We start from the raw sequence: 26,474 nt of genomic DNA on the forward strand, positions 1-26,474 counted from the left end.
ACCCCAATTCAAAAGATCGCTTGTGGCACTTCCGCAACTCTGCCGCTTGGTCAATCTATCCCCTGATCACACTTTCGATCCGCTACAACTGCCTAATTCGCTGCTTCAGCTCTAATTTGCGTCGTTAATTTAAAACTAGCAAGTTGTGCAAATCAAAGAATCCGTCAAGAAAAAATTGGAACAAGGTCTTAGTCCAACCTCCATGCAATTTTCTTCACTTGATTCCTTGAATGGTGATGCCACCTACAAATTCTAGTAATAATACTAAATGCTCCTTAGAGGCTATGGCAGTCAGACTGCCTTTTGAATTTCTGATCTACCACCTAGTTCAGTTATGACTGTGGGCATGCACAATATGCCTCAACTATGACCTATGCGATTTTTGATCCAATTTCCTTCGCCTCAGTTGACCGATTCCACAGCAGGACATTGACCAATCATACAAGATTAACCTTTGCAACTAAATTGCCGCTTCATCCAGTGCAATGTTGTGTAGTTGTTCATCTACTGACCAAAATTCCATGCTGTAATGGTGCTATGTCCCTTTCCGCAATTCAGTTGTCCATTTGCGAAGCTATTGCTCCATCGCATCTACTTGAAAAAAAAATGTTGTTCCTAGCACAAAATTGATGATTACCAGCAAATACACCTTGCTAGTCCTAATGTAATAATTTGATGCACTGGTATATATCAATTACATGGTTAGAGGCAGCTATGAAGATCCAGAATTGTGCGCCACCTTCAACGCCAACCCATTTGCAGCGCCCTCAACGCCCAAAACTTTGTTTACAAAAACAAGACTTGTCTATCCTCAGAATGGCAACGCCCATGTGATATAAGCAAATGCGCACGAGTGACTCAACGGCTTGGCCAAGACGTCACAAAAATGATTAAGATCAGGAGAACAATGGGAGAGAACACATCGCAAAATTGATGCCTCTGCTATTGCCTCTCTAGTTAAATGCACGCCCAGCAGCACCACACACAGCGCTCAATAATCAAACAATGACGTTGAGTCGTTCATTGTAGCACTTAGGCAGAGAGAAAATTAAAAAAGAAGCTTGATTGTAGTGCAGCCACAGCAACACGCTCGACCAAGGGAACACTTCCAAGATTTGCCGCCAAACCTTGGAGCTGCACACTGACCACCAAAAAGGAAGGAAGATGCCGCCCTGCAGCTCCTCACAGGACAAAGAACACCAGCTTTTGTCGCACCCCAGGAAGTAAAAAACAACAACAAAAAAACACAAAAGTCCTGATCTCAAGTTGGACGACACTGGCGGCGTCTACGATTTGAATGATAACAAAAAAGGCTTCCGATGCAACCGTCACCACCCACTACAAGCTCCACTCTTTGGGTCCTAAACTCTACAATGATCACGTAAGAAAACAAGGCGCCGCAACACCACTCCACCGCAAGAGAAGGAGTTTTCGATCTCCACGTTGCATCCAAGCCACCGGCAACATTGACGACGATAGAAGAAGAACCAAACAGTAGCTGTCAGCAGCTGCAACACCACCGCATGCTACGAAGAGCACCAACAGAGAACGACATAGGACCAGACCGCCGCTGTCGCACATACAATGCATACAAGGAGGAACTCAAGATTTGTCTATTGCGGGGCTCTCCCAATATACACCACAGAAGAAAAAAATTGTGAAAAGACAAAATGACAAAAAATTGGCTCTTCCGCGTAGCTACACACCTGTAGGAAACAATACACCGGAGGAGAACTCTCTCAGAGTTGGAGCCCCGAAGCGCCTCATAAAAATCCAGCCACGGAGTCCAAACCTTGGAGCTTCCGGACCTCAGTACTTGCATAGAAAAGAAAACACAAGGGCGGTGGGATTCGGGGCAGCCCGGACTTCTATCCACACAGAGGTTGCCACAAATCAGGGGCAGCCTCTCTCCCTTGTCATCATCTTCTTTCCTTCATCTTCTTCCTTTTTCTTCTTTCTTCTTCTTTTCTCTTCTCTATTCTTTTCCTTTTTTCTTTTTCTTTTTTCCTTTTCTTCTCTATTCTTTTTTCATTTATTCTTTTGACTTTTTGATTTTGATTTTAATTTTTATAATGTATATATATTTCCTTTTGTCACAAAGGCTACTTCTTTTGATCCTTCATCTACTATTAGCTAACTAAAAATATATTCTTTGTAGAATTTTTTCTTACTAAATTCTATCCTAAGTTGTATATCCACTATTAGAAATCTATTTTCTAATTCTCTTAAAAAATTCTACTACTAATTCACAAAAATTAGTGACTTTAAGCACAATAAGTACATTTTTTATACTAAATATCCAAGTGAGTCTATTCAATGACTTACATCAAATCACACATTTTTTTCACCAAAATTCTAGTCTAAAACTAAAGCTTTCTCAATCCAAATTTTAAACTTTCAATGGATTGCTTTACCTTGAATGGTCCGCCTTGCCTCAAATAAGCCACATTAAAATGGTTCCAAACTCTAATGTGATCTCAAATAACATCTCAAAGCCTATTGAATATGACTTTCAACCAATGGAAATGAAGTCCTCAATCACTTACTTTATCCATCCACATGGAATGGCATAGGAGTCAAAATATTATACTTTTGACACTAAAGCCCTTCTAAATTCTTTAATAATAAATCTTATCATTTCTATTTTTAATTATAAAACTTAAATTATAAACTTAAATAAATTAGATATATATTTTATTTTATTTTATTTTATTTTTAATTAAAATCCAAACTTTCATAATATTTCATATTATTTTTACATATTATACTACTTTTTAGCTTAATACTAGTCTCTACCTTAATGAGATAAGACTCAATCTCTTTCATATGCAATCCACTTGCTCTTTCTACATAGTCATCTATAAGCTTCTTCATATTTCCTCTTCTAAAATAGAGCTTCAAAGGTTGTCCCGTAGTAGTGAGCCTCACTCTACCTTCTTTGAAGAAGATAAGTCTTTTTTTCAAGTCTTCATCATAATCAGAGCAATCTTTCTTCTCTTGCTTAAGACTATCACAATACATGCACTTCTTAATAAATCTCTTCGATTCCTCAAATGTATGCAAAGAGGTAGCTCTTTGGTTCTTCTTCAACTCAATCATCTCTATTTTCAATTCTCTCATGCCTTTAACTAACTCTTTAAAGGTATCTTTGAGAAGAATCTTATATATCACGTGGATTAGTATAGATGTGACTAGACTTAATGGAATCATTGATATCATAGGTAGTAGAACTTCATGCCTCAAAGTCCTTTCTCTTACCTTCATCTGCCATTACTTAGTCACCAATAGTATTGCATCTTCTACTCTTTCTTAATTATTAATTAAACCTCTTTCGTTGGACTTATCAACCAAAAGCATATCCTCTAATGTTTCATTTACTACTTATAAGAAGAGCTTGATCTTCCTTACATCTAATAAAAGTCTCTTTAAAGATGAGAGTTGAGAGAATTTTCTTTTAAACTCTCTAAACAATTCAATGGAGGCCATAAACCATCCTAGTTGTTGCTCATCTCACTCCAAAAATAATTTCTTGATGATCCTATCAGAACCTTTATTATAAGATTCATCTTTTAAATTTCTCTCAAAATTACTTTAAGTCTCTAGATCATTTGTATGCAAATCCATTTCTTTCTTTCTAATTTCAAAAATATATGCCAACTCAAAACTAAAAATATAGCAAGACTTAGAGACTTGATGTGCATCTAACTCTTTTACATATGCTTGAAGAAACTTGGTGAGGTTTCTTCCATCAAACCTTCTATGATTGTCAACCATGCCTTGCAATGCCTTGGTCACCTTCTTATTTGCTTATATCTCTTTTTGTCTTTTCATGAATATACTCAAAGCCAAGAACAAATAATTGGCATTTTATCCTTCATGGCTATTTGCAATAGTCTCTCCAAAATCATCAATTATCTTTAAATCTCAAAAATCTCTCATTTTTTTCTTTTTACCTCTTAAATTCTTCTTCATGTTCTAATCTTATGCCTTAGTTCCATAAATCCATTATACTCCACTTATACTTCCAATTGCCACGAAGATGCTTTCAAGGAAAATACCAAATTTATATTAAGAGAGCAAGCTACCTTCAGACAATATGACATTTTTGATTGTAAGTGAGTTGTAAGAAGTACAATGTTACCCAAATGAATTCAAATATAATGAAGTAGTTCAAAAGTTGAGTATAAATTTTAGATTAAAATTTTTTTTAAACAAAGATGCATCCAATTCCTATCCCTAATCTCAAATTTAAATCTATTTTCACTAAAATACATATAAATTACTTATTACTAACTCAATATAGGCAAATTTTAATTCATTGAGCTTAATTCAAGTTACAAACTTCAAAATTTTTAAATTAATAAACAAAATTTTGAAAAAATAAGAACCAAACCTAAGAAAAAAGTTTGATTCTTACTACAGCTATTGCTCTTATAACCCACATCCACAAATTAGCTTAGATCTCTTTTATCATAGCTCTTCTTCTTATATGCTAAGGCTTGTTAAAAACCTAACAATAAGATCTATATTTTCTTTAAATATCAATATAAAAAGACAAAAATTCAATAAAAAACATAAAAATCTCCAAATTAGTCTTGAAACTTATAGCCTAAAAACTCTATCAACCTCCCTTCCACAAATTTTTATAGATATCCCTTGTTATAGCTTTCTTCTTACATACTAATACTTGTTGAAAAGCTAAAAATAAGATCTAATTTTCTAAAAATTTTAAAATAGAAAGACAAAAATATAATAGATGGCATAGAAAATTCCAAACCAATCTTGATTCTTATTATCTAAAAACTCCAATAACTCCCTTCTTATAAATTTATATGAATCTCCCTTATTATAGTTCTTTTCTTTGCATATTAAGGCTTTTTGGAATGCTTACAATGAGATCTAGCTTTTTTCAAAATCTCAAGATAAAAAGAAGAAAATACAATAAATGGCATTAAAAACTTCAATCTAGTTTTGAATTTTTTTATTCAAAAATTCTAACAATTCTCCTCCTAAAAATTTTCTTAGATTACCCTTGTCATAGCTCTTTTTCTTACATACTAAGACTTAATAGAAAGCTAACAAAAAGATCTATTTTTTAAAAATAATTTAAGACAAAAAAAAAAAAAAAAAAAAAAAAAAAAACAATAAATGGCATAGAAAACCTCAAATCAATCTTGAATTCCATTGCCCAAAAACTCTAGGAATTCCTCTTTTACATTCTTATTTAAGCAAAAAAAATTGAAAAAAAAAAAAAAAAAAAAAAAAAAATCTACTTGACGTCAAAATCCTTATCCTAAACTTCTTTCAATATCTGCCTTAATCCATTAAAGAGTTACATATCTGTTCTAAAAGATAATATCTTCAAAGCTTGAATAATCCATTTAAACATCATATTCTAAATTCCATTTAAGCATATAAATATATTAGCATTGTATTTCTTCCTTCTTATAAGTAAAATTAATTACCTTCCAAATAACTTTGATGCACTTGAATTAAGTGTATTACAATAATGTACCAAGACCAAATATCTCATTTGTCATAATCTACTTGTCATAATAACCAAATCAATAATCCATTTTAAATGAATAGCCAAATAATATGCTTGATATAAACCATTTCAATAATATATATTAGAATATGTTTGAAAAATTTTACACCATTCTACAAATAAAGTATATCTTAATATATTTTTTTTACCAATACTATTTTTTAAATTTATTAGGAATAGCTCAAATTTTCTTATATCATGTCTACAAATTATCATAAAATATTTTTGATAATTTTTATTGCTCTTCCATATTTCCTATAACTTCTTGTGGAATTCCAATTCCTTTCTTTAGTCTCTACAATAACGTTTGGTACTTGAAAAGATTCAAGTATAGAATAAACTTTTCTTAAATGAATTTCCACAATCTTATGATCATCTCATAATCCAATAGATATAATAAACTCCAAAGAATCATCTAATTCATTTTCTTCATAAATACCAAAATCTTTCTATTATCTTCTAATGTCTTCAATTTACATAATTCTTTTTTCTATATCATATTTTTTTTTATTTTTTATTTTTTTAAATCCTAAATTTTTTTGTATATAATACTTTTATTTTTAAAAATACCAATAAAAATTGCATCAAAGACACCTATATCTTTTGAGAATATATCTTCTTTTGTACCTCCATAATCTTGTATTATAGTCGTATTTTTCCAAAATCCTTAAATTCTTCAATAATTCTTTGCAATGATTTTTCCTTTAACCTATCTTGATTCCATTCATGATTAAAAAGCATAGTTCAAACTTATATCAATTTCCTTCTATCTTTAATATGTATCTATGCATATATTAAATCATCATCAAGTATTTTTATTTCCATCTTTTTTGCCATAGTATATGATTGTCTTAAAATCATTGGATAAGATATTATATCTTGAACAAAGAAATGCTATTTTGTTTCAACATCTATAATCCAAATTTAATATTTGGATAAGCTCTATATAATTCACCTCGTGTATTATTAGCTATTTTTATTATCTATCTATATTCCATATCAATTGGCCACATTCCTTTCTTATAAAGATCTTTAGACACAAGTTTTATATTAGAATTGTGGTCAACTAAAGTAACAACTAGTTCTTCTATATCTCCTACCTTCACTAATACTTTTGTGGTTGCCTTTGCCTAATGCTTTTGAGTATAATGGCTTGAAGCTTTTATTTCCTTGTTACTATAATCTTCAAAATTCACTCGTTGATTATAACCATTCTTTTCACTTGTTGATTTATTATAACTATTATCAACCTCTTCTTTGTCCATGTATATCCTTGCATCAATAGCATGACTCATTCAAGCTTCTTCTATTAATTGTTTCTTCTTTTTTCATGTTGGCTCTTAGTAATATATGCATGAGCTAGAAAAGCATCTATAAGATCTTCTCAACCTATTGCACCATATATTTTTGCTGTATTTCTTAATAATATTTTTTGAGGTATTTTTTCTTTTTATATTATAATAATAGAAAAAATCCAAAATCTACTTGACTTTGTACTTCTATCAAAGTCATCATCTACTCTAACACCATAACTTGTACTTTTTAATGTTGCTACTCCATGTGCTATTAAATAGTCTTGAATTAAAGCTTTCATACCTCGTTTATCAAAATTGATTTAAAAAAGATTCTTTGTATCTTTTAATACCATCTTTCCATCTTTCCAAAAAATATCTCTTGGTTACACTACATCATTGAATTCATTGCAATCCTTTTTAGTATAAAAAATATTATTATATCAAATGCATCTTTGTACATATTTTTGTTTAGAAATAGCCTTTACATTATTTTTATAAGTCTTATCTTCAAGTCTTGCTAATTTTATTTGAAGATCTAACATCCCATGTATAATCTCTTTAATTCTCAATTCTTCAATTTCTTTTCTTGATGTAGACACTGGAGATTGAATAATAGGTATTGTCAATTTTGTTGTATATACTTAAATTTTGGATGCTTGTATTATTCTTAAAATATTAATTCTATTCTTCCTTCTTTCTTATTTTGCAAGTAAATCCATTGCATCTTCAATATTTTTCTTCTTCATTGTCAATTCTTCATCTTCTTCTTTGTCTTTAAGAATAAATTCGAATTTTTCTTATAAATCTCTATCAATAGCTTGAAAAAATAATTCAAACTTATTTTGTTATTATATTAATTTTTTTTCTTTCAATAATTAAAAATAATTCCTTTCAAATTCCTTCAATAGTTATGTTTCTTATAAATTCTTGTTAGGTTATTCAATCCATATTAGAAATAATTTCTTAATAACACCAATAGTATCTTTTAAGAAATGTGAATCTTTTAATGTATATAAAAATTTCTTCTATGAACTCGCATAATGCTTCATAATTGATGTAATTGTCATGGACATACATATTTATCTTGATAATCATTTAAATAATAAGAATAGGTAGAAATAAGTCAAAGTAGATAAATATGATAATATCTTGTCAAAAGCTTCCTAAAAGCTTTATAAATATTGCTTTGCCTTTATACATGTCTATAAGTGATTGATAGGTTGAAAATTTGGCCAACAAGGAGGCCACATATCGACATGTTGACCACTTGTAATACAAGCTAGACATATGGTACACACCTAAGAAACTTGCCTTGTAAATTAGACATGTGTCATGCAAGTTGGATGCGTAATAGAAGTCCTATAGCATGTTGCTACATAGTTCTTAGTTAAGTAATATATATAGAGGCAAGAATGAGGCCTTCTTCATTCTTCTCAACTCCTTTCTTTTTTTTAGTCTAGTTTCAAGAGTCTAATATTTTCTAATCTTTGGCAATAGTCATTCTAGTTCTTCCTTGAATATACATACCTTCTTCTATTTTTTCATTTTTTTTTTGACACAGATTCTACGAGTTTATGTATCTTCTTCTAGTTTGTGTCCTTAATAGTAACATATTTTCTTATTTCTAGTATTGTAGCAAGTCCAAATAGATCAATAATCTTCTTCTTAAAAACTTAATTTAATTTTGTTTTCACCATATAACATCTTAAATACTTTGAAATATCTCTTCCATCAAATTGATTAACTTTCTTAACCATTACTTGCAATGCATTAGTTGCCAAAGATCCTAATTAAATCCTAATGAATCCTAATCAAGTTCTTAATAAATCTTAAATCCTATAGTAGTTTGAAATATTGATAATGAATGATTGAACTATAGATTTGAATTCAAACTTTGTTTTTTTTTTTTCAATAACTTAGTTAAAAAAAAATTATAAAAAAATGAGATCAATTACACTTATCAATTGAGAAAAATATATGATATATCATTTGGATTTTAGGCGGCCTTCTTCTCTAACCTTAATACCAAGCTCTCAATGCCAATATCCCTTTTATAAACTATTGAAGTACTTTCAAAATTTACATAAATATAAAAAATTAAGTCTTCTATTCATTCAAATAGTTTTTATTTCAATTCAACTAGAAAATTGCTAAAAATCTTAGAAAATTTTACTAATCCTTAAAATCTAATTTTTGAAACATCAATCTACTTGAACTTTTGTAAAATAATTTTTTAATTAATCTTTAATTTAAAATACACATTAAGCACAACTATATTTATAAATTCACAAATTTCTAACTAAAGATCTATTATAAATCTCATAAGATTATTCAAAATGTTGATCCTATTTTATTTTTTAAAAACTAAAATTATCCAAAATAACCTTGACTTTGCAAAGTTCTTACAAAGTCATTACAAATTCAAATTCTTCAAAATTAACATTCAAAGAAGCGTCATTACGTTTTTTCTTAAATTATATTCTTTGATTTGCAAAAAAAACCTTGGAATCACAATATATACTTAGTTTTGTGCTTTGAAGTCTAATTTTGATCTAAATTGATAACTAATCCTCTTTGTATATCAATTTTTGATAATTTGAGGTTATTTTTATTTTAATTTATTATTAAATCTTTTAAATATGTCTATATAAGCTTTTTATTTTATTTACTTTTATTTGGCTCATTCATGCCTTTATAAAATAAATAAAAGTCCCTTCTAGAAAAGATAGTATTAAGAAAATATTTTTTATTACTTTTCTATCATTTATCTTTATTTTTTTATTACATATTTTTATTAGATTCTTCTATAATAATATCCATATTTTTATTTTTTACCATATGGTCATATTACCATATGACAATGGTTCAAACTTCTTACAATAGAAGAGAAGAAGCATCAATTTGAACAAGGTCTATACTTGTATTGTGGTGAAAAAGGCTACAAATCTTGAAATTATTCAAAGAAAAGATCAACCTTCTATTACTTCAACCATCATTTGGCCCAATCTACAAACTATCATAGAATAAGCTTTCAACATTGAAAGATTATATTACAAAAATCTTGTAAAGAACTTTATTCGGCATTCCAAATCTCTAGTAAGTGCACCAATATTTTTTTGTGAAAAAAAAAGATGGATCTTTGTCAATGTGTATTGATTATTATGGCCTTAATAAATTAGCAGTGAAGAATTATTATCTATTACCATTTCTTTTAGGGCTTTTGGAGTAATTTAGTCCAACTAAGATCTACACTAAAATAGATCTTTGTGGAGCATATAATTTGGTACGGATTAAAGAAGGAGATGAATAGAAAAAAAAAAAGAAAAAAAAAAGACAAAATATAGATATTTTGAATATAATGTTATGCTTTTTGGATTGATAAATCCTCCAATTATATTTCAATATTTAATGAATGATATTTTTTAAGAATTTTTGGACAAGTTTATTGACTACTATCATGATAATATCTTAATCTATTCTAAGATTCTTAAAGAATATAAAGAATATGTGAGATTAGTCTTATAAAAGTTATGAAATACAAGATTATATGTCAAATTGGAGAAATATATATTCTATCAGCCAAAGTAGAATTTTTTTGATATATTATATCTAATGAAGGTTTATTGATAGATCCAAAGAAAATTCAAACTATAATAGAGTGGACAATTTCAAAGATAATACAGGATGTAGAATATTTCTTTGGATTTGGTAATTTCTATTGAATATTTATCAAAAATTACTTCCAAGTTGTTGTTTCTTTCACACGATTGAGATCCAAAGACAAATTGAAATGAAGTCTTCAAGCACAACACACTTTTTAAGATTTAAAAGCAACTTTTACTACAGCTTCAATTTAATGCACCCAAATTTTACAACAATCTTCTATTTGAAGATTAATGCTTTTAACTTTGCATTAAAAGTTATACTATCAAAAATAAAAAAAGATGAAATGCTCTACTTAGTTGTATTTTATTTTTTAAAAAAATCAATTGCAATGATTAATTATAAGATTTAAGATAAAGGGCTTCTTAAAATTATAGATTCTTTCCAAGAATGGTGTCACTTGTTGAAAGGCACTACATATCTTATGACTATATATACAGATCACGAAAATTTGAAGTATTTTATATTAGTTTGGATTTTGAATTGCTACCAAATTTGTTGAAATATGTCAATATTTTGTTTTGATTTTGTAATTATATATGGATCAAAAAAGTAATAAGAATAAATATAAATTTATATTTGGCTTTTCATCTAAAAAGTAATTAACAAATAATATGAATAAATTAAGTTTTGGAATGATATTTGAGATATACCATCAATTATCAATAAGATGATTAGACAATCCTTTTGCCATTGATAGAGTTTACTTATAATAACATGGTATATTTTTCTAAATAAAAAAAATATTTTTTTGGTAATTATGGTTATCATCCATAACTTAATACTTTTGGCTTTTTAAAAGTTGATAATCTTACAATGAAAGATTTGGAAAATTATTTATCTCAACTACATACAACAATGAAGATAAAATTAAAAGAAACTCAAGAACAATAAAAGATTAATGAAGATGCCTATCACAAGAAATAATTTTAATTCTACATTGGCAAAAAAGTATGGTTACTTTGTCACAATATCAAAACTAGTTGCCCTTGTGACAAGTTAGATTATTATCAGCTTACACCATTTTTTATTTGTGAATAAATAAATTCAATTTCTTATCAATTATATCTATCAAAGTCTATAAAGATTCATCTTATATTTTATATATCTCACCTTAAATCATATAAGATAGTGAATATCTTAAGAAAAAAATATATGCCACTTCTTCTTGTAGAAGTAGATAATAATCAAGAGTTAAAAGTAGAAAAAGTTTTAGATTCAAGGTGGATCCAAAATAAGTTAGAATATCTTATTTATTTCTATAGATATGATATTTATAAATACATGTGATAGCTAATAAAGAATCTTATAAATACAGTAAAGAAATATTGATGCTTTTTATTGATAATATCTATTAAAATTAAGATGAAGAATAGTAAATTATTGTTATAAAAGGAACAAGATACAAGGAAGATAATATTATACTTTCTTTCCTTATTTGTATTTTTTGTATATTTGTAGTCCTAAAGAGATAGAGAACCAATAACCAATAAATTCAACTCAAGAGCTATAATTTGTTGACTTATTAGATAAGATATTATAATTTTTACAGCTTTTAAGATGATGTAATAGAAATGAAGATCTTCAAAAATAACATGTTCTTCAAATAAATGGCAAGATATAATGCATTTGGTATCACAACTTTGGAAGAGACTATCAATGTTTGGTGATTTTATTAAAAGTAGGAACAATTTTTGATAGTATTTCAAATGTTTTATTTGAAAAGAATTACAAAGGCCTCTATAATGATCAAATAATAGGATGGTCTTTTTTCCTTAATATGGAATACTATCAATTGTTGAAAAAACATATCAACCATCTTTAAAGTGAAGAAATATCAAAGTATATAGAAAATATAATTTATCGCGCTTTAGACTTCTTCAACATATAATGACCATTCTTTGTAGAACTCATCCCCAAAAAGAAAGATAATATCACTAACATACATATTTATTTAAATAAGAAGTCCTAAATAAATAAATAAAAAAATATAGACAAATATAATACTATCTTATAGCAATGCTTCTTAGAAGCTTTATAAATGCATATTTGACTTTATATATATATATTTATATATATTTATAGTTGATTGATAGGTTAAAAACTTAGCAAAAAAATTAGCCATGTGTTGCACAAGTCGATAATTTGTGGCACGAGCTAATGATATGGTGTGCATATAAGAAACTTGCTTTAAAAGTGAAGACACATGTCTCACAAATTGGACATGATTAGGAGGTCCTATAGAATGTCACTTTGTAGCTCATCATGAGATAGTATATATAGAAACAAGAGTGAAGCCTTCTTCATTCTTGTCATTGCCTTTCTAATTTTTAGTCTTATTTCAAGACTTTTTAATCTTCTTTTTATTGGCAATAGCTATTTTAGTTTAATAATATACTATATTTGAGTGATTTCTACTCCTTTTGAGTGATACAAGAGTTTATTGATCTTTTAGTTCTTTGAGATTCATGTTTGTGATACGTAATTATTATGAAGCACTCATATTTTATTTTAAATTATTATTTATTGTTTTTAAAACAAACCAAGTAATCTAATATATAAAGTAATAATCATATATTACAAATTTATTTTTAAGCCAAATTTAACTTAATAGCATATATAATAAGATTTGCCAAAAAATCTAATATTTATATATGCTACTCAAATAAAGAATACACCTTTAGTTAGATATAATATAAAATTATTTAATAAATATTTAAAGTCTTCTATTAAAGATAGATATATTATTTATTTTCTATCATGTTAAAAAAATACATCTAATCAATAAATAATTTTTAAATAAAATTATATATTTAATTATTTATAATGAAATATGAAGAACTATAAAAAATTTAGAATATATTGAATAGACCAATTAATTTCATAAAAAAATATAAATATAAAAGACCTAATAAAATATACATAATACCTAGAAATTTAAATATATATAGATATCAAATTTATATTAGAGTTTAAAATTTATTATTTAAAATTTAATAAATCTAATCTTAATTATGAAGAATCAACAATTTATTAAAGACTAGATTAAGTCATCTTTAATATGATTATAATCAGTTTTTTGAGATATATTAATTTTATATATATATATATATAAAAATTTTTGACTAAGTACATGTGTATTTTTTAATTTGATTGTAAGTATTGTTAGATATATAGATTTCTATTCTATATAATATTGATATAGAATAAGAATCCATATATATGTAAGAAGAGACCGGAAAATAAATAAATGAAGTTATATTTTACCATATGGACGTATTACATGACTCTCATTGGTCTTGAAGTCTTAAAGAGACAATACATCTTATTAATAAATAATTTTTAATCTATCTCTAGGATTTTTTTGATTAGAAATATATCTTAATATTTTAGCCTTAGTCATATCATTATTTATTACTCTATAGGAAATTTTAAACCACATATTAAATCTTACAAAAATAAAATAAAATATATTGAATTTTTAATTAAATAATCTAGAAAAATAAAAATAAAAATATTTTATATCATACATTTTTTTAAATGAAAGTATCTTTGAATACGCCACATAGCTATGAAATATTTTCTTGTAATTTTTTTGAATCTAAAAAGCTATTATCAAAGTATTCCAAAAATTCATATCTAGTTCTATAAAACTTTAGTTCTTAAAAACCTTCAATCTAGCCATTTTATTGTTCAAAGCGAAATTTCTCCTGTAAATATATTAAATTTTAATATTTTTATTAAAAAATTGCACTCATAAATTAGTTAATTATTTTGTAAAAAATCTGTACAGATTCATATTTTTTACAATAGTTACTGTTGATATGATATTATTTAGGATTTTTTAATAAGAATTCATATTGATAATTTGATTTTTATTAATGGTTTAATTCTATTTAACTATTAATTAGAATATTATTTTTTTAATCTAACATATAATCTATTCTTAAAATGTATATGTATTTATATATATATATATATATATATATATATACCAAGCTTGATATTGTAAAGAGCGAGATCAATGTCTTAGAAATGTTTTTTATGCTACTACATTTAATTAAGAAATATTATTAATGTAAATAATATTTATTATGAGAAATTTGTTATACATTTTATTACAACTAAGCAAGCCAGCCCTTGAAATCATGAACAGTATACTATTATTTTTTTATTTTTTTTTATTTTTTTTTAACAAACTTGTAAATCTTTTAATCCTTGTTCTTGATATTTTTTCTTATTTTTTATTTAAAAGAATTATATTTTTATTTAAATTTTAACATGTTTATGAGTTTATTTTGAAGAGAGCTTATTTATTTTAGTGTTTCAAATCTTTGTAAAAATAAAACTTATCAGTGACAAGTAAAGAATCGCAAAAAAGACTTATTTTTATGGCCTTTTTTTGGCATTATAGAGTGGATTTCTCCTTCATATCCATAAATTGAATTAAATAAATCATAAAAAGGAGATGATAAAAGTTTTTACTTAATCAATGAGATAACTTTTGGTTTTTGTTTGTTTTTTTCTTTTATTAGATACAAGTCATAGATTGTGCTTTTCTTCCATCTGAACCACCTTATTTGTTTTCAACATTGTACAGACTTATTAATATTTTATTTTAATTGGAATCTAATTATTCAAGATAAATCTTGTAAGGAAAAAAAAAAACTAAAAAAAAAAAAAAAAAAAAAAAAAAACTAACATCAAACATACAAGTTGTGTGCTTTTTATTTCATTTTATCTTAATTGTTTTCCAATTGTAAATTGTCACTATAAAATTTTCACCTGGAGTTGAGAACAATAATGTTGTGCTAGTCAAAGAATACAGTTTTTAGAGTAGATTTCCAAATAGTAACACCAGTTCCCATTGGACTAAGGTTTCACCATGAAGGAACCTCCTATTATTCCTGATTGACCATAATGGAGATAGAGCAGCTCTGTCTATATGTTAAAACATCATTTAATGGGACAAAAATCCCTCTTCACACAATGTATTGAAATCAAAATGATGAAAAAGAAATTAATGTGTGATTTGTGGTCACGGAATTTTTTTATAATGGATTTCATAAATCGCCAGGTTTCTAAACTTTCTAAAATTACTAGGTTTTGGTTTAAACTAACTCATTCATTCTGAATAATATATATATATATATATTTATATATACATGTATATATATATTAAAATTTTAAATAACCATGTCTGTTCATATAACATGTAACCAAAACAAGAACTTATATAAACTATCTTTGCACTCAACAATACAAACTTATGATGGTACATTGAATGAGTTTGGATGAGGTCCAATATTCCAACATTAGCATACCTGGTATAATGAGGATTAGGGTTTGTGGTTGCCAAACTGAGCCATGAATAGATTCAAAAAGTGATGGAATGTCCAGAATGCAGCAGAATCCAGATGAAACCACAAAGTACATCTACAGATTCAGAGACATGGGTGGATGATTACTTTGCCAATCACTTCAAATTCATTTGCACTGCTCATGTGCAAATTAAACAGTGCATCCATTAAAAAAAATTGACACCAACTAGTGTAACAAGCATTGAACAGCACTTGGGACGCCAAGTTTTGTCACCACAGGGAAGTAAGTGACAGCATTTCGAAGATGTAAAAAAACGCTTGAACAGAAAGAAAAAAAACTGGGTCGTGTTGAAGGATTGAAGCATCTCATCCACAACCGTTACCTCCGCAACTCCTCATGAAATGAGACTTTGCTTGCCATGTTAATTTCACTACTGCTCACTCATCTTACAGACAGACAGCTCATTTCTAAAGCGTAAAGTTTGCTGGTGAAAGGGATGCTTCGACGCGTCAAGCACCACATGATCTTCCAAATCTCAACCAAGGAGTGAAGAACGAATGTCTAGTCAAATACCAAAGATGGGTCTTGTCTTTCAGAGAGCGAGTTGTAGCTATGGAAATGCTTGAGCTGCTGCATTTTGTGTTCCCTGCGCATCTAGTTTTATGGCCCAGTTCATATGGTCACGACCCCACCTGGAACAGCTAGTCTGCTCACAACGACAATGTCCGTATCAACCTTTTGATTTTTGTCAGAATAGAAACTCTGGTATCGTTCTCCTCAACAAGTTTAGTATCGCGCACACATTGATCAACACATTCGGCAGAGAACGAACAATTATACTCAGCGTCAATGGAGTCTCTCGGGTAATTGGAAGCAACAAGTTGTAGGCTAAAAACTTGCTGGCAGAATTTCAACGGGCGCAAAGGAGATCCTCACTGAGTACCTATCCTTGCTCAAAAGCTGAGGGACAACACGTACAATTCAGGCACCTATGGCAGTGCTTCCTGTCGCAACCCAAAAATATAAAAACGGGAAGATTCTACACAAGGAATCTCACATCGACAGACGTGAGATGAATAGATGGAATTCTTATATATCTAAAGGGGATACGTGTGATAAATGAGGTGTCTGTTATCAGTTGTCAGTCTTCGTACCCCTGAGCCTTTCCCTTACCACCTTGAGCACGCTGTGCTCACTGGTTGCCTTTATTGATTGCTGCGTCTTCACATCCTGTTGTTTTAGAAATGCAGGTTTCCAGCTGCGGTGAATTCTGCGACTGGGTTTGTATGCTGCTGGAGTTTGGATGCTGCTAAAAAAAAGTAAGTACGAGCGCGGTTATGACAAGAGTCATCTGCAGTTTGCGTTAACTGTTACTTTTGGCTCTCTAATTTGGGAATACTCAACATAAGGGTTGTACTGCGCGTGTTGGGCAAAATCCGTCCCTGAACCCTCGTGATTCTCGTGTGTGTTTGATTGTTTGCGGGCGGATAATGGGGACCTTGCAAAAGTGGGAAGGATTTGAGAATTTGAGAAGTACAGCTGCATGGGCTGAGGCTATTTTGCAGAGCTTGCCATCCCGTTTGGTGGTCCTGCAGGGATTCGAAACTCAACCTGACTTCTATTGAATGAGAGCATTACTTCAGGAATTGAAGACAACGGAGCTGGAGATTGTGGGTTAGGATTGACGTTGTGAGAAATTCTATTCCATCATGTATATTGTGGAGAACAAAGGGCCGGCCATAGCACTCATGTTAGGGGCGCTGGTGTTTCTGGGGACATGGCCTGCGATTATGAACTTGGTGGAGAGAAGGGGCCGCCATCTGGTGCACACCTACTTAGACTACAGCATCACCAATTTCCTGGCTGGTTTATTGATTGCTCTCACCTTGGGCCAGATTGGCAGCAGCACGCCCGAACAGCCCAATTTCATCACCCAGCTGCATCAGGTACGACTGCAGTTTCTCATGCGAATCCTTGATTTCCAATGATTTCGTGATGTTTATCGTCTTTGTTTATCTATGTAGAAGTGAGCCTTGAAGTCACCATGGAACTTAGTGGAATTATAGCATTTAAATTTCTATAGTGGCCACCGGATTGACAGGGTTTGCATGCCATGGATTGGACAGGACAATTGGCCATCAGTTGGGTTTGCGTTGGCTGGTGGGCTGGTGCTCTTCATGGGCAACTTGGCGTGCCAGTATGCATGGCCGTTCGTGGGGCTCTCCGTTACCGAAGTGGTCTCTGCAAGCATCACGGTTGTGGCAGGTGCATGTTATTCTCATGTTGACCCTCAATTAGCTAGACCCTTTTTAGAACACATTAGTAGCTTCAAATCCCAACTGAGAACGCAAATTCTCCTCTCGGCTGTCTGTTGGTGATGATTTTAAGGTTTTGTGAAAATTGCGGAACTCTTTGCGGTAAAGGTGGTCTTTTGTGTGGATTTTTCCTACATGGAGTTGAAGATAAGAGATGGGTGTGCTGCAGGAACCACCATGAATTATTTTTTAGACGATCGGATCAATCGAGCGGAGGTTTTGTTTCCAGGTGTGGGCTGTTTCTTGATAGCTGTGTGGTTAGGGGCATGGCTGCTCAAGTCCAACTCTGCCGACAATGCTGCAAAGCTGCAAGCTCATCACAAGTAACTTCTTACCCCAGGTCTTGCTCCAAAGAGATTGACACTCACGCATGTTGTTAACCAGCCGTGGATTAACGTCAGATTAATCAGATATAACCATCTCTCTGGTTTCGATCGGATCTAGCAATTCCTTTCTCTACTTTTCCTACTCTACTGCTAATTGAGTCACATGACGCTTGAAAGAGTTCAGTGATGCAACACAGGATTGGAACGAACAGCGAACCTGATCCTGAAAGCGTAGTCCGGGACTCAGGTAGTGAAACTGATTCCATCAATTTCGTTCCTTCTTTCTTGCTTGGAAGACAAAGCACAAACTTAAGCAAAAAAAATTTAAAACGAAGTTAGAAATTCACATTTCGGCTAGCACAGGGGATGTCTCAACCGTGGATACTGCAGCAGATTTCATAGCAGAGGAGCCGGTTAAAGCTCTCCCAGGAAGTGGTGCATACTTGCAACAATTAGAGGAACAAAGAGCACTAAAGGTAGGCCATGAGACCAACTCTGGGTTAGCGCTAAACTCTTCATATTCACATACAAATACACATCATGTGCACACAACCTGGCCACGAGTGCTGAACAGACAAACCATGTGGGTCACCCCGACACATGAATTGGTAGTTGGAATTTCCTCAACAGAATGCGGAATTAATTTTGTTCAGTGTGGAATACTGTGCAGTCGAGCGGAGCCAGCACCATATTCGGACTAGCAATTGTGGTGTTTGCGGGGATATGCTTCTCCCTGTTCTCACCTGCCTTCAACATCGCCACCAACGATCAGTGGCATATGCTGAAGCCTGGTGTGCCCCACCTGGTGGTGTACACCGCCTTCTTCTGGTTCAGTCTCAGTGCTTTCGTCGGAGCCATGTCGATCAACATTTTCTTCATGTACCACCCCATCTTAGGACTGAAGAAAACTTCCTTCAAGGCCTATATTAGTGACTGGAACGGCAGGAAATGGGCATTCCTGGCGGGTTTTCTATGCGGTCTAGGCAACGGCCTGCAGTTCATGGGAGGCCAGGCTGCAGGCTATGCCGCTGCAGACGCAGTTCAGGTTTGCAAAAACCTAAACTTTTGCTCAATATTTTTGTTGTGAGGTGAACATGAAAGCTTGGATATGAATGTGATCACCTTTGAAGATTTTATTATAGATACCCATCTAAGAGGACTGTTTGAAAACTGTTTTTTTGTGTGATAGGCGTTGCCACTTGTGAGCACATTCTGGGGCATATTGGTATTCAAGGAATACTACAGATCGTCGAGGAGAACGTATGTTTTGTTGGTGGCGATGCTGGTGATGTTCTCGGCAGCAGTGGGCATTCTCGCAGGCTCTGCTGGTCACAGAAAAGCTGATTAGGTTCACAAGTGTACATGTATTATTCCATGGTTTTGAAAGGAGGGTTGAATTAGTTTTCTGTTATAATTTTCTATTTTCTATTTTCTATTTTTTTTCTAAAAGGAATAATTGGATTGCCTTATTTTTTTTAATTTTTTTTAAGAAAAGAGCATCTGAAAGAACATTTTGTGCAAAAAATGTTTCTAAATTGTTTGTTGGTGTTTTCTTAAACTCCGTAAATGGATTCTGGTAGAAAAATAATTGTTTGAAAATTACCACATGTTGGATAAGTGACAATTTAGAGAATTGGAACTAGGATTTTGGAACAATGCACTTTCCCCTATTTATAGGTACTTAAACAAGATTCGGGGGCTTTCTGTCCTTTTAATATAATAATAATTATTATTATTATTATTATTTTAAAAACAATTACCGTGTGTTTTGCAATTTCTTATAATTTCATTGTGCATACAGGAGATAACAATAACAAAAAAATAATAATGATAATAATATACACTATTTTGATGATGTATTTTTCTTTTCTACTACTCAAGTCTACATGATGGCAAAGAATTCGAACCCTCACAACCTTTTTTTTTGTATAAGAGGGGTTTTTATAATTTTCTGTTTTGTTTGTTCTTTGATTCAAAATTTTAATACTATGTTAAGACTGATGGTATTCAAGACTAAATTATTTATTATTTTTAGAATCTCATGTATGAAATTAAAAAATAATCATAAAATTCATGAATTATGAATATCCCAAAATAATGTCTACCATGTATTGACAAGTAATCTGAAAACCTAACAATTGCATTGTTGACATGTTTTTGAACATCTTGCCAATTGCAATGAAATAATAATATATATGCGTATTTGAATTTGATAAGCCAATTCTAAATTTTTCATTTGATTTTATGCAATGATATGCAATACCAATACTAAATGATTTTGTTTTTAAGCCAATAACTCATTATATATAAATCTATTTTATGTTATATAAAAATATTTTGTATTTGAACTCTTTTAAATACATATATATGTATGATACAATGCTTATTAGGGTTTTTCCTAATTCCAAGTAAAGTAAGAGGATGGTGTTGGAATAAATATTGTTATTTGGTATGTAAAAATGATTATGCAAAATATGAATTTTGGTAATTTTTGGGATTTTTAGAAGAACTATTTTATTATAAAATAAAATAAAAATTATACTTAAAATTAACTAAATTAAAATATTAAATAAAACTGAAAATGTAATATGAACATTAATTTTGTTTAAATAGTTGCAATTCATTAAGGTATCATTTCAATTTATTTTAGAAAAATATCTTACAGTTTTAATCATCTTATAATAACAAAAATTAGTAGCAAGTAAACCACATTCATATATAAAGTACATTGTAATATAAAAAATTAAGCATTAATTAATTAAGCTTGCAATATAATTTTTTTCTAAAAATTACTTTAATATCTTCAAAAGTATACACATAAGAATGCATAATACACTTTCAATCAAATCTAAGTTGATAATTTTTAATATAAGTTCTTTCACCTTGTTGATACTTATTGCATATACAATAAGCAATGGAAATTTTAAAATACAATGAAAAATTGACTTAATATTTTTAAACCTAATATATATATTTTAGAATAAAATAAATTCTACTAACTTTCATTCTATTCAAAATTTATGCTTAAATGGTCCATATTTATAAAAAGAATGACAATTACTTAGTTTTATTGCAAAGACCATTTATAAAATCAAGGTTGCAAAGAAACATCACAAATATACCAACTTTTAGTATTAGCTTAAAAAATGTTAGCTCACTTATTTTGAAAAAAAATAAATATTTTATTACAATTAAATATCTTCTAATTTAATTTATTATAAAAATAGCACTTAAAAGTACATAATTTTTTTTACGTTGATTTCAAAAATAGTTTGTTAATTTTGTAACTTGATCATTTTAAAATACCAAAATTGAGTAAATTTATGCATTTTAAAATTTACTTAATATCTTAATTCAATTTTTTAAATTAAACTTAACTATTTTATGTAAGTCTTATTTTTTTACTTCTTGCTAAACAATCCAATTCTTCTCAATATATACCAAAGTACTATAGGTCTTTTATTATTGATATAATTAATTATAGATCATTGAAATATTTTTAAAAATAAAGAAATGTATGTTGATCATAATACACACTTTATTGTATTATAAATATAGTAGTGAAAATCCATGCCAATAGCCATAAAAAATATGTAAAATATATTATGTCATGCCACTTGGCTTTTGTAATATCTATAATGTCTCTCTCTCTCACTTTGCTCTTAAAGATTTGCTTTGTCCTCTTTCTTGATTCGTAGTCAAAGTAACAAAAATTATTCACCTATTCTAAAGTTGAATTTGTCTTCACTTAAAATCCGTTTAATCTACAACAACTAAGGAAAAAAAAAAAAAAAAAAAAAAAAAAAAAATGCATAGATTCATCCTAATACATCAATAAGAGTGTTTAAAGCAAGTTAAGCATTAGATTAGCAAACCTTGGATGCACACAAACAAATATCACAATAAATCCAACGACACCTTCTTTCTTAAAAATTGCCATAGCTAGGTTCCATCTTGCCCCCACAATTGCTCCCAGATTTCCACAAAGCCAACTTTCTACTTCTTTATAATTCCATTCTACTAAATAATGTGTCCAAATATATGCTATAAAATTCACATTCTATGACTACAATCTCTTTATGTCTATACTTTGAATTCTCAATCTAACTCTCTTCTCAAATTGATACAAAATTACATTTGCAATGCCCTAGGAATAAAAATCTTATGACTTAATTGGAATTATAAGCTTCTTTTCAAAATAATTTCATTTCACTTAATACAATGTCATATGGTATAATTTTCTATCTAAAAATACATCGAGTACTTAGTTGTAGAGAGTTTAGCTTTAACTTATTGAAAAAGTTTTAATAAGAAATATATTCTTATTATAGAGGCCAAAATAATATAATAATATAAAAATATATTCTATTTATAAAATTCTTTTATATTTAAGAAGCTTTATACATAAAGATTTCTAAAGCATGTAGAAATGTCCTAATATCCTTTGCTATACAAAATCATAACCAACTATTTGCTAGTAAATTTGATTTTCTATAAGCTGAAAGAAAATCCATAATCTTCTTACAAATATCTATCTTTATATTATAATTTTTTCATAGCTCTATATTTCCATCTTTAACATGTATATGAAGTCTTAACTTCCAAAAATCCATTTATTTTGCATAAAATATCCAAATTATAGCAAAAAAATTTAAAGGTATTTTTCTTCTACAAAAGATTTTTTCTCTCCAACCTTTAGAAATTCATATTTCTTAATCCAACTATCCATTTTTAATTTTTTTTTTAAATAATATATAATTTATTCTTAAGCTTTACTATAAAAAAATAAATTATAAATCTACTACAAATTATCTCGCATCTTAAAAATTCTAGCATGTATTTTAAATCCTAATTTACAAGCATTCAAACACTATTTTTTCATATCTCAATAATCCAAACTCTGAATACTAAAAATTTTATGTATAAAGTTTATTAATATGATAATATACATTCTTGAAAAAATTTAGTCAAAATCTTATCAAATCGCTCAAGATATAGCTTGAATCACAACCATTAGTAAATCAGATGACTTACTGCCTTTAGATTGCAAGCACTGACTTCAACTTCATGTAACTCCTTCATCTTAGCTTAGAATTCATCAAGTAATACATAAAAAGTGTAGCCAAATTTTTTTTTTCTCCAATCCTAGTTGTTGATATTTCATTTCTTTCGGTATATGTACATTATGCCTAAAAAAATGGCAATTGGTATAAACCAACACCTTAACTTTGAGCATCTATATCACTTCCATAAAAACTCCAAATCACCCAAAATTTGCACCTAAACCATGGCCAAAATCCTAAAATCTTTGATCTTAGCCTTATAAGTTTGAATGACCTCTAAAGAATAATCCTAATCCCTAATAAGGCCTCGGGTAGTTTCCTTGAAGTCCATTGGACATGAATTTTGGCCAATAAGTATGGAGATTTTCATCATCCATCTCCATTCATCCGTATGGACGCCCTAATTATTCTTTTTCCTACCAAAATCCCTCTTCAACTCTTTTTCTTATAAAATCTACATAATATATGTTCTAAATACCAAACAAAAGAAACAAAATAAGATTTCAAGAGTCACCAATGTCTAAAAAAGATGGCTCTAAATATATAAACTATTATTAATATAAAATGAATCTCAATAATAGCCCTTTTAAACTAACCACTTCAAAGTAGTAATCTAACCATATTTTGTGACTAACTAAAATTTAATAATATGGCTGTTACCACATTGTATAGTAAATTGTGCATTAAATATTTATGTATATTATTTTCACATAGTAGCCAAACCACAACATGACAACGGTTGTATGTACAGCCATTGATTTTGAATTATTTATTCAATCTTCTTTATTTGTAATTCAATTTAGATTTAAAAGATTCTTTAGACTACTTATTTCTCTGTACTATGGCATCTAGAATCCTTCCAAATATATCCAAGATAAGGATGAATTGTGCTAGAAAGATTTGTTGCCATTGACAATCCATCATCATCCACTTCTATCTTTGACTCTTCTTTTTGTTAGTATTTGTATATCAAAATGTTACGTTATTATAAATGAAAGTATGGTATTCTATTATATCAGCTAATTTTCTCAATTGTTTTGTCAAAATGAACACTTCAAGTCAATGGTCCTAAAGATCACTTACAATTATAATTAATATAAAGAATTACATTATCTTAAATATTTGGTTATTGTTTTTTTGGCAATTGAAGTTTACAGAATGATTTTACATGTAAATGGTTGTAGATGGCTTTGAATGTTTGTACAAATAGTATGACAAGTTTTGCACAAGTATTCTATGAACCATGTCTTCATTGTGAAAGAATACAAATGAAATGCAAGCAATTTATCAAAATCACAATGTAGTGCTATATCATACCTCAATGATAGTTCCAATCATTGAGGTATGGAAGTAAAATGAGTCTTAATTTCTTGCAGCAAATTTTTTTTGTAAGTACTTTTGATTCATTACTTAATAACTTTTGGTATGAATAGTACATAATCTTACTTTGTTTATAGAGATTGGCTCTGTCTTCTCCATGACTTAGTCATCACATGACCAACAATTCTTTGTATAAAAATCTAATTCCTCACAAAATCCAACATCCATTATCTCTTCATCTATCATAGCTCAATCATTGATATAATAATATAATTATATCATCAATCATCCTAAAAAGTTTGAATAAAAAAAAAACTTTCAATCTTCTATTTTCTAGTTTAATTTTTTTGCAAAATGCACATATTTTGCAACAATTTTTCATTTATGTCTTGTTATTTTAGTTATTTTTCTTCAAGGTCAAAGTAATTTACTTGTACAAAGTAGTTACGAGTCTATTAAACTTGACAAAAATGAAGGATGTTATTTACAAATGTAGATATAGGTTGCAGGTAATACAAAGAAATAATGGTAATAATGATACTAGTCTTTAAAAAAAATGGGTTGAAACTTATATTATTCATCAAAAGATATAATATGATCAATGCTTTAATTTTTTTATGACTAACATTTGTTATTATTTTGCTCAAGTTTCCATCTAATATAAAAACCTCTTTGAGATGCAAATATTTTTCTTATATTAGTTGAACCTATAAAAGTAAAATAAATGTTAAATTTATAGCTTCAAAAGAGAAATAGTATATTATAGACTTAAAAAAATACATAATTTCATCAAAAAATATACTATAATTACTTTAAATGAAAACATGTAATAAATTTGATTATTAAAAAAAAGTTGTTGAGTAATTTGACATCCAAAACAGTCTAAATTTATTGTTACACCAAAATCTTCTAATAATGTATCTAATTTTTTATTCTTTTTAACAACGTAACTTCTTTTTTTCAAAAACAACATAGCACCACTTTCACTAATAAATCTTTTTATATTTTTAATCTAAAAATTTGATACAATATTAAAATCATATTTAAATATTTATTATATCATCATATTTTTAATTTAGATTTAAAAAGCAGCAACTCCAACCAAATTGCATGTGCAACAACAAAGGTTCACATTCTTGTCTTGACATTAAGGTTTTTAATTGAAGGAAAATCTCCATTAATCTCTTCATGTTGATCACACTTACAAGTCTTCTCTACTTGAGAGACAACATGCATTTGTATTCCACCCACAATGCACACTCTATACATCATAGAAAATATAGTCAAAGAAAGTGGCATTGGAAGTATTGAAAGTTGCAAAAATAAAGATAAAAAAATAGTAAAATAAAATTTAAAAAAAAAAAAAAAAAATCCTCATGCATCATTAATTAGATATTACATGAATGATGCACGTGAATAATGGATCAAAAACAAACAAAAAAAAATCTCTAACATTTCAATGTCCATGATTTATAATCCAAAAGTTCATCACTTTGTAACATTCTCTCATAACTTGGCAAAATCAACTCAACTTCGAGCTTCTATCAACAACCCATCTCATACCTACAAAGAAGCCCAAACTACCAATCTACTACCAATGATGCCCAACCATCAACAGATGC

At 29.0% G+C, this 26,474-nt stretch overlaps 2 protein-coding genes across 14 annotated transcripts; one reads left to right on the forward strand and one right to left on the reverse strand.

The window, feature by feature from the left end:
- Positions 1 to 359: 359 nt before the first annotated feature.
- Positions 360 to 1,841, reverse strand: LOC112282272 (uncharacterized). Its single transcript, XM_073534029.2, has 2 exons — positions 1,707 to 1,841; positions 360 to 1,570 (listed from the first exon to the last, which is right to left on the reverse strand). Exons 1-2 carry the CDS (start codon positions 1,820 to 1,822, stop codon positions 1,378 to 1,380), a joined length of 309 nt encoding a protein of 102 aa, XP_073390130.1. The 5' UTR covers positions 1,823 to 1,841; the 3' UTR covers positions 360 to 1,377.
- Positions 1,842 to 16,962: 15,121 nt separating this feature from the next.
- Positions 16,963 to 20,027, forward strand: LOC112282171 (ureide permease 1). 13 transcript variants are annotated; one of them, XM_024519511.3, is made up of 8 exons: positions 16,963 to 17,147; positions 17,472 to 17,774; positions 17,955 to 18,093; positions 18,313 to 18,466; positions 18,647 to 18,716; positions 18,860 to 18,945; positions 19,140 to 19,514; positions 19,659 to 20,027. In XM_024519511.3, the coding sequence occupies exons 2-8, from the start codon at positions 17,606 to 17,608 to the stop codon at positions 19,815 to 19,817; spliced, it is 1,152 nt and encodes a 383-aa protein (XP_024375279.1). In that variant the 5' UTR covers positions 16,963 to 17,147; positions 17,472 to 17,605; the 3' UTR covers positions 19,818 to 20,027. The 13 variants fall into 13 exon arrangements, with proteins under 13 accessions (XP_024375279.1, XP_090106409.1, XP_024375273.1 ...); XM_090250283.1 differs by having other exon boundaries at positions 18,863 to 18,945; XM_024519505.3 differs by having other exon boundaries at positions 18,667 to 18,716.
- Positions 20,028 to 26,474: the final 6,447 nt, after the last annotated feature.

This window comes from Physcomitrium patens, chromosome 5 (genome assembly GCF_059467195.1).
Source record: "Physcomitrium patens ecotype Gransden chromosome 5, ASM5946719v1, whole genome shotgun sequence".
NCBI classification, from domain to species: Eukaryota; Viridiplantae; Streptophyta; class Bryopsida; order Funariales; family Funariaceae; genus Physcomitrium; species Physcomitrium patens.

Bases quoted from the DNA above. Each gene is read 5' to 3' on its own strand.
- LOC112282272 (XM_073534029.2), bottom strand. From the start codon at position 1,822: ATGCAAGTACTGAGGTCCGGAAGCTCCAAGGTTTGGACTCCGTGGCTG. The intron at 1,571-1,706 runs GTGTGTAGCTAC...TATGTGCGACAG, and splicing joins CGGTGTATTGTTTCCTACAG to CGGCGGTCTGGTCCTATGTC.
- LOC112282171 (XM_024519505.3), top strand. From the start codon at position 17,538: ATGTATATTGTGGAGAACAAAGGGCCGGCCATAGCACTCATGTTAGGG. The intron at 17,775-17,954 runs GTACGACTGCAG...TGGATTGGACAG, and splicing joins TCATCACCCAGCTGCATCAG to GACAATTGGCCATCAGTTGG. The intron at 18,946-19,139 runs GTAGGCCATGAG...AATACTGTGCAG, and splicing joins AGGAACAAAGAGCACTAAAG to TCGAGCGGAGCCAGCACCAT.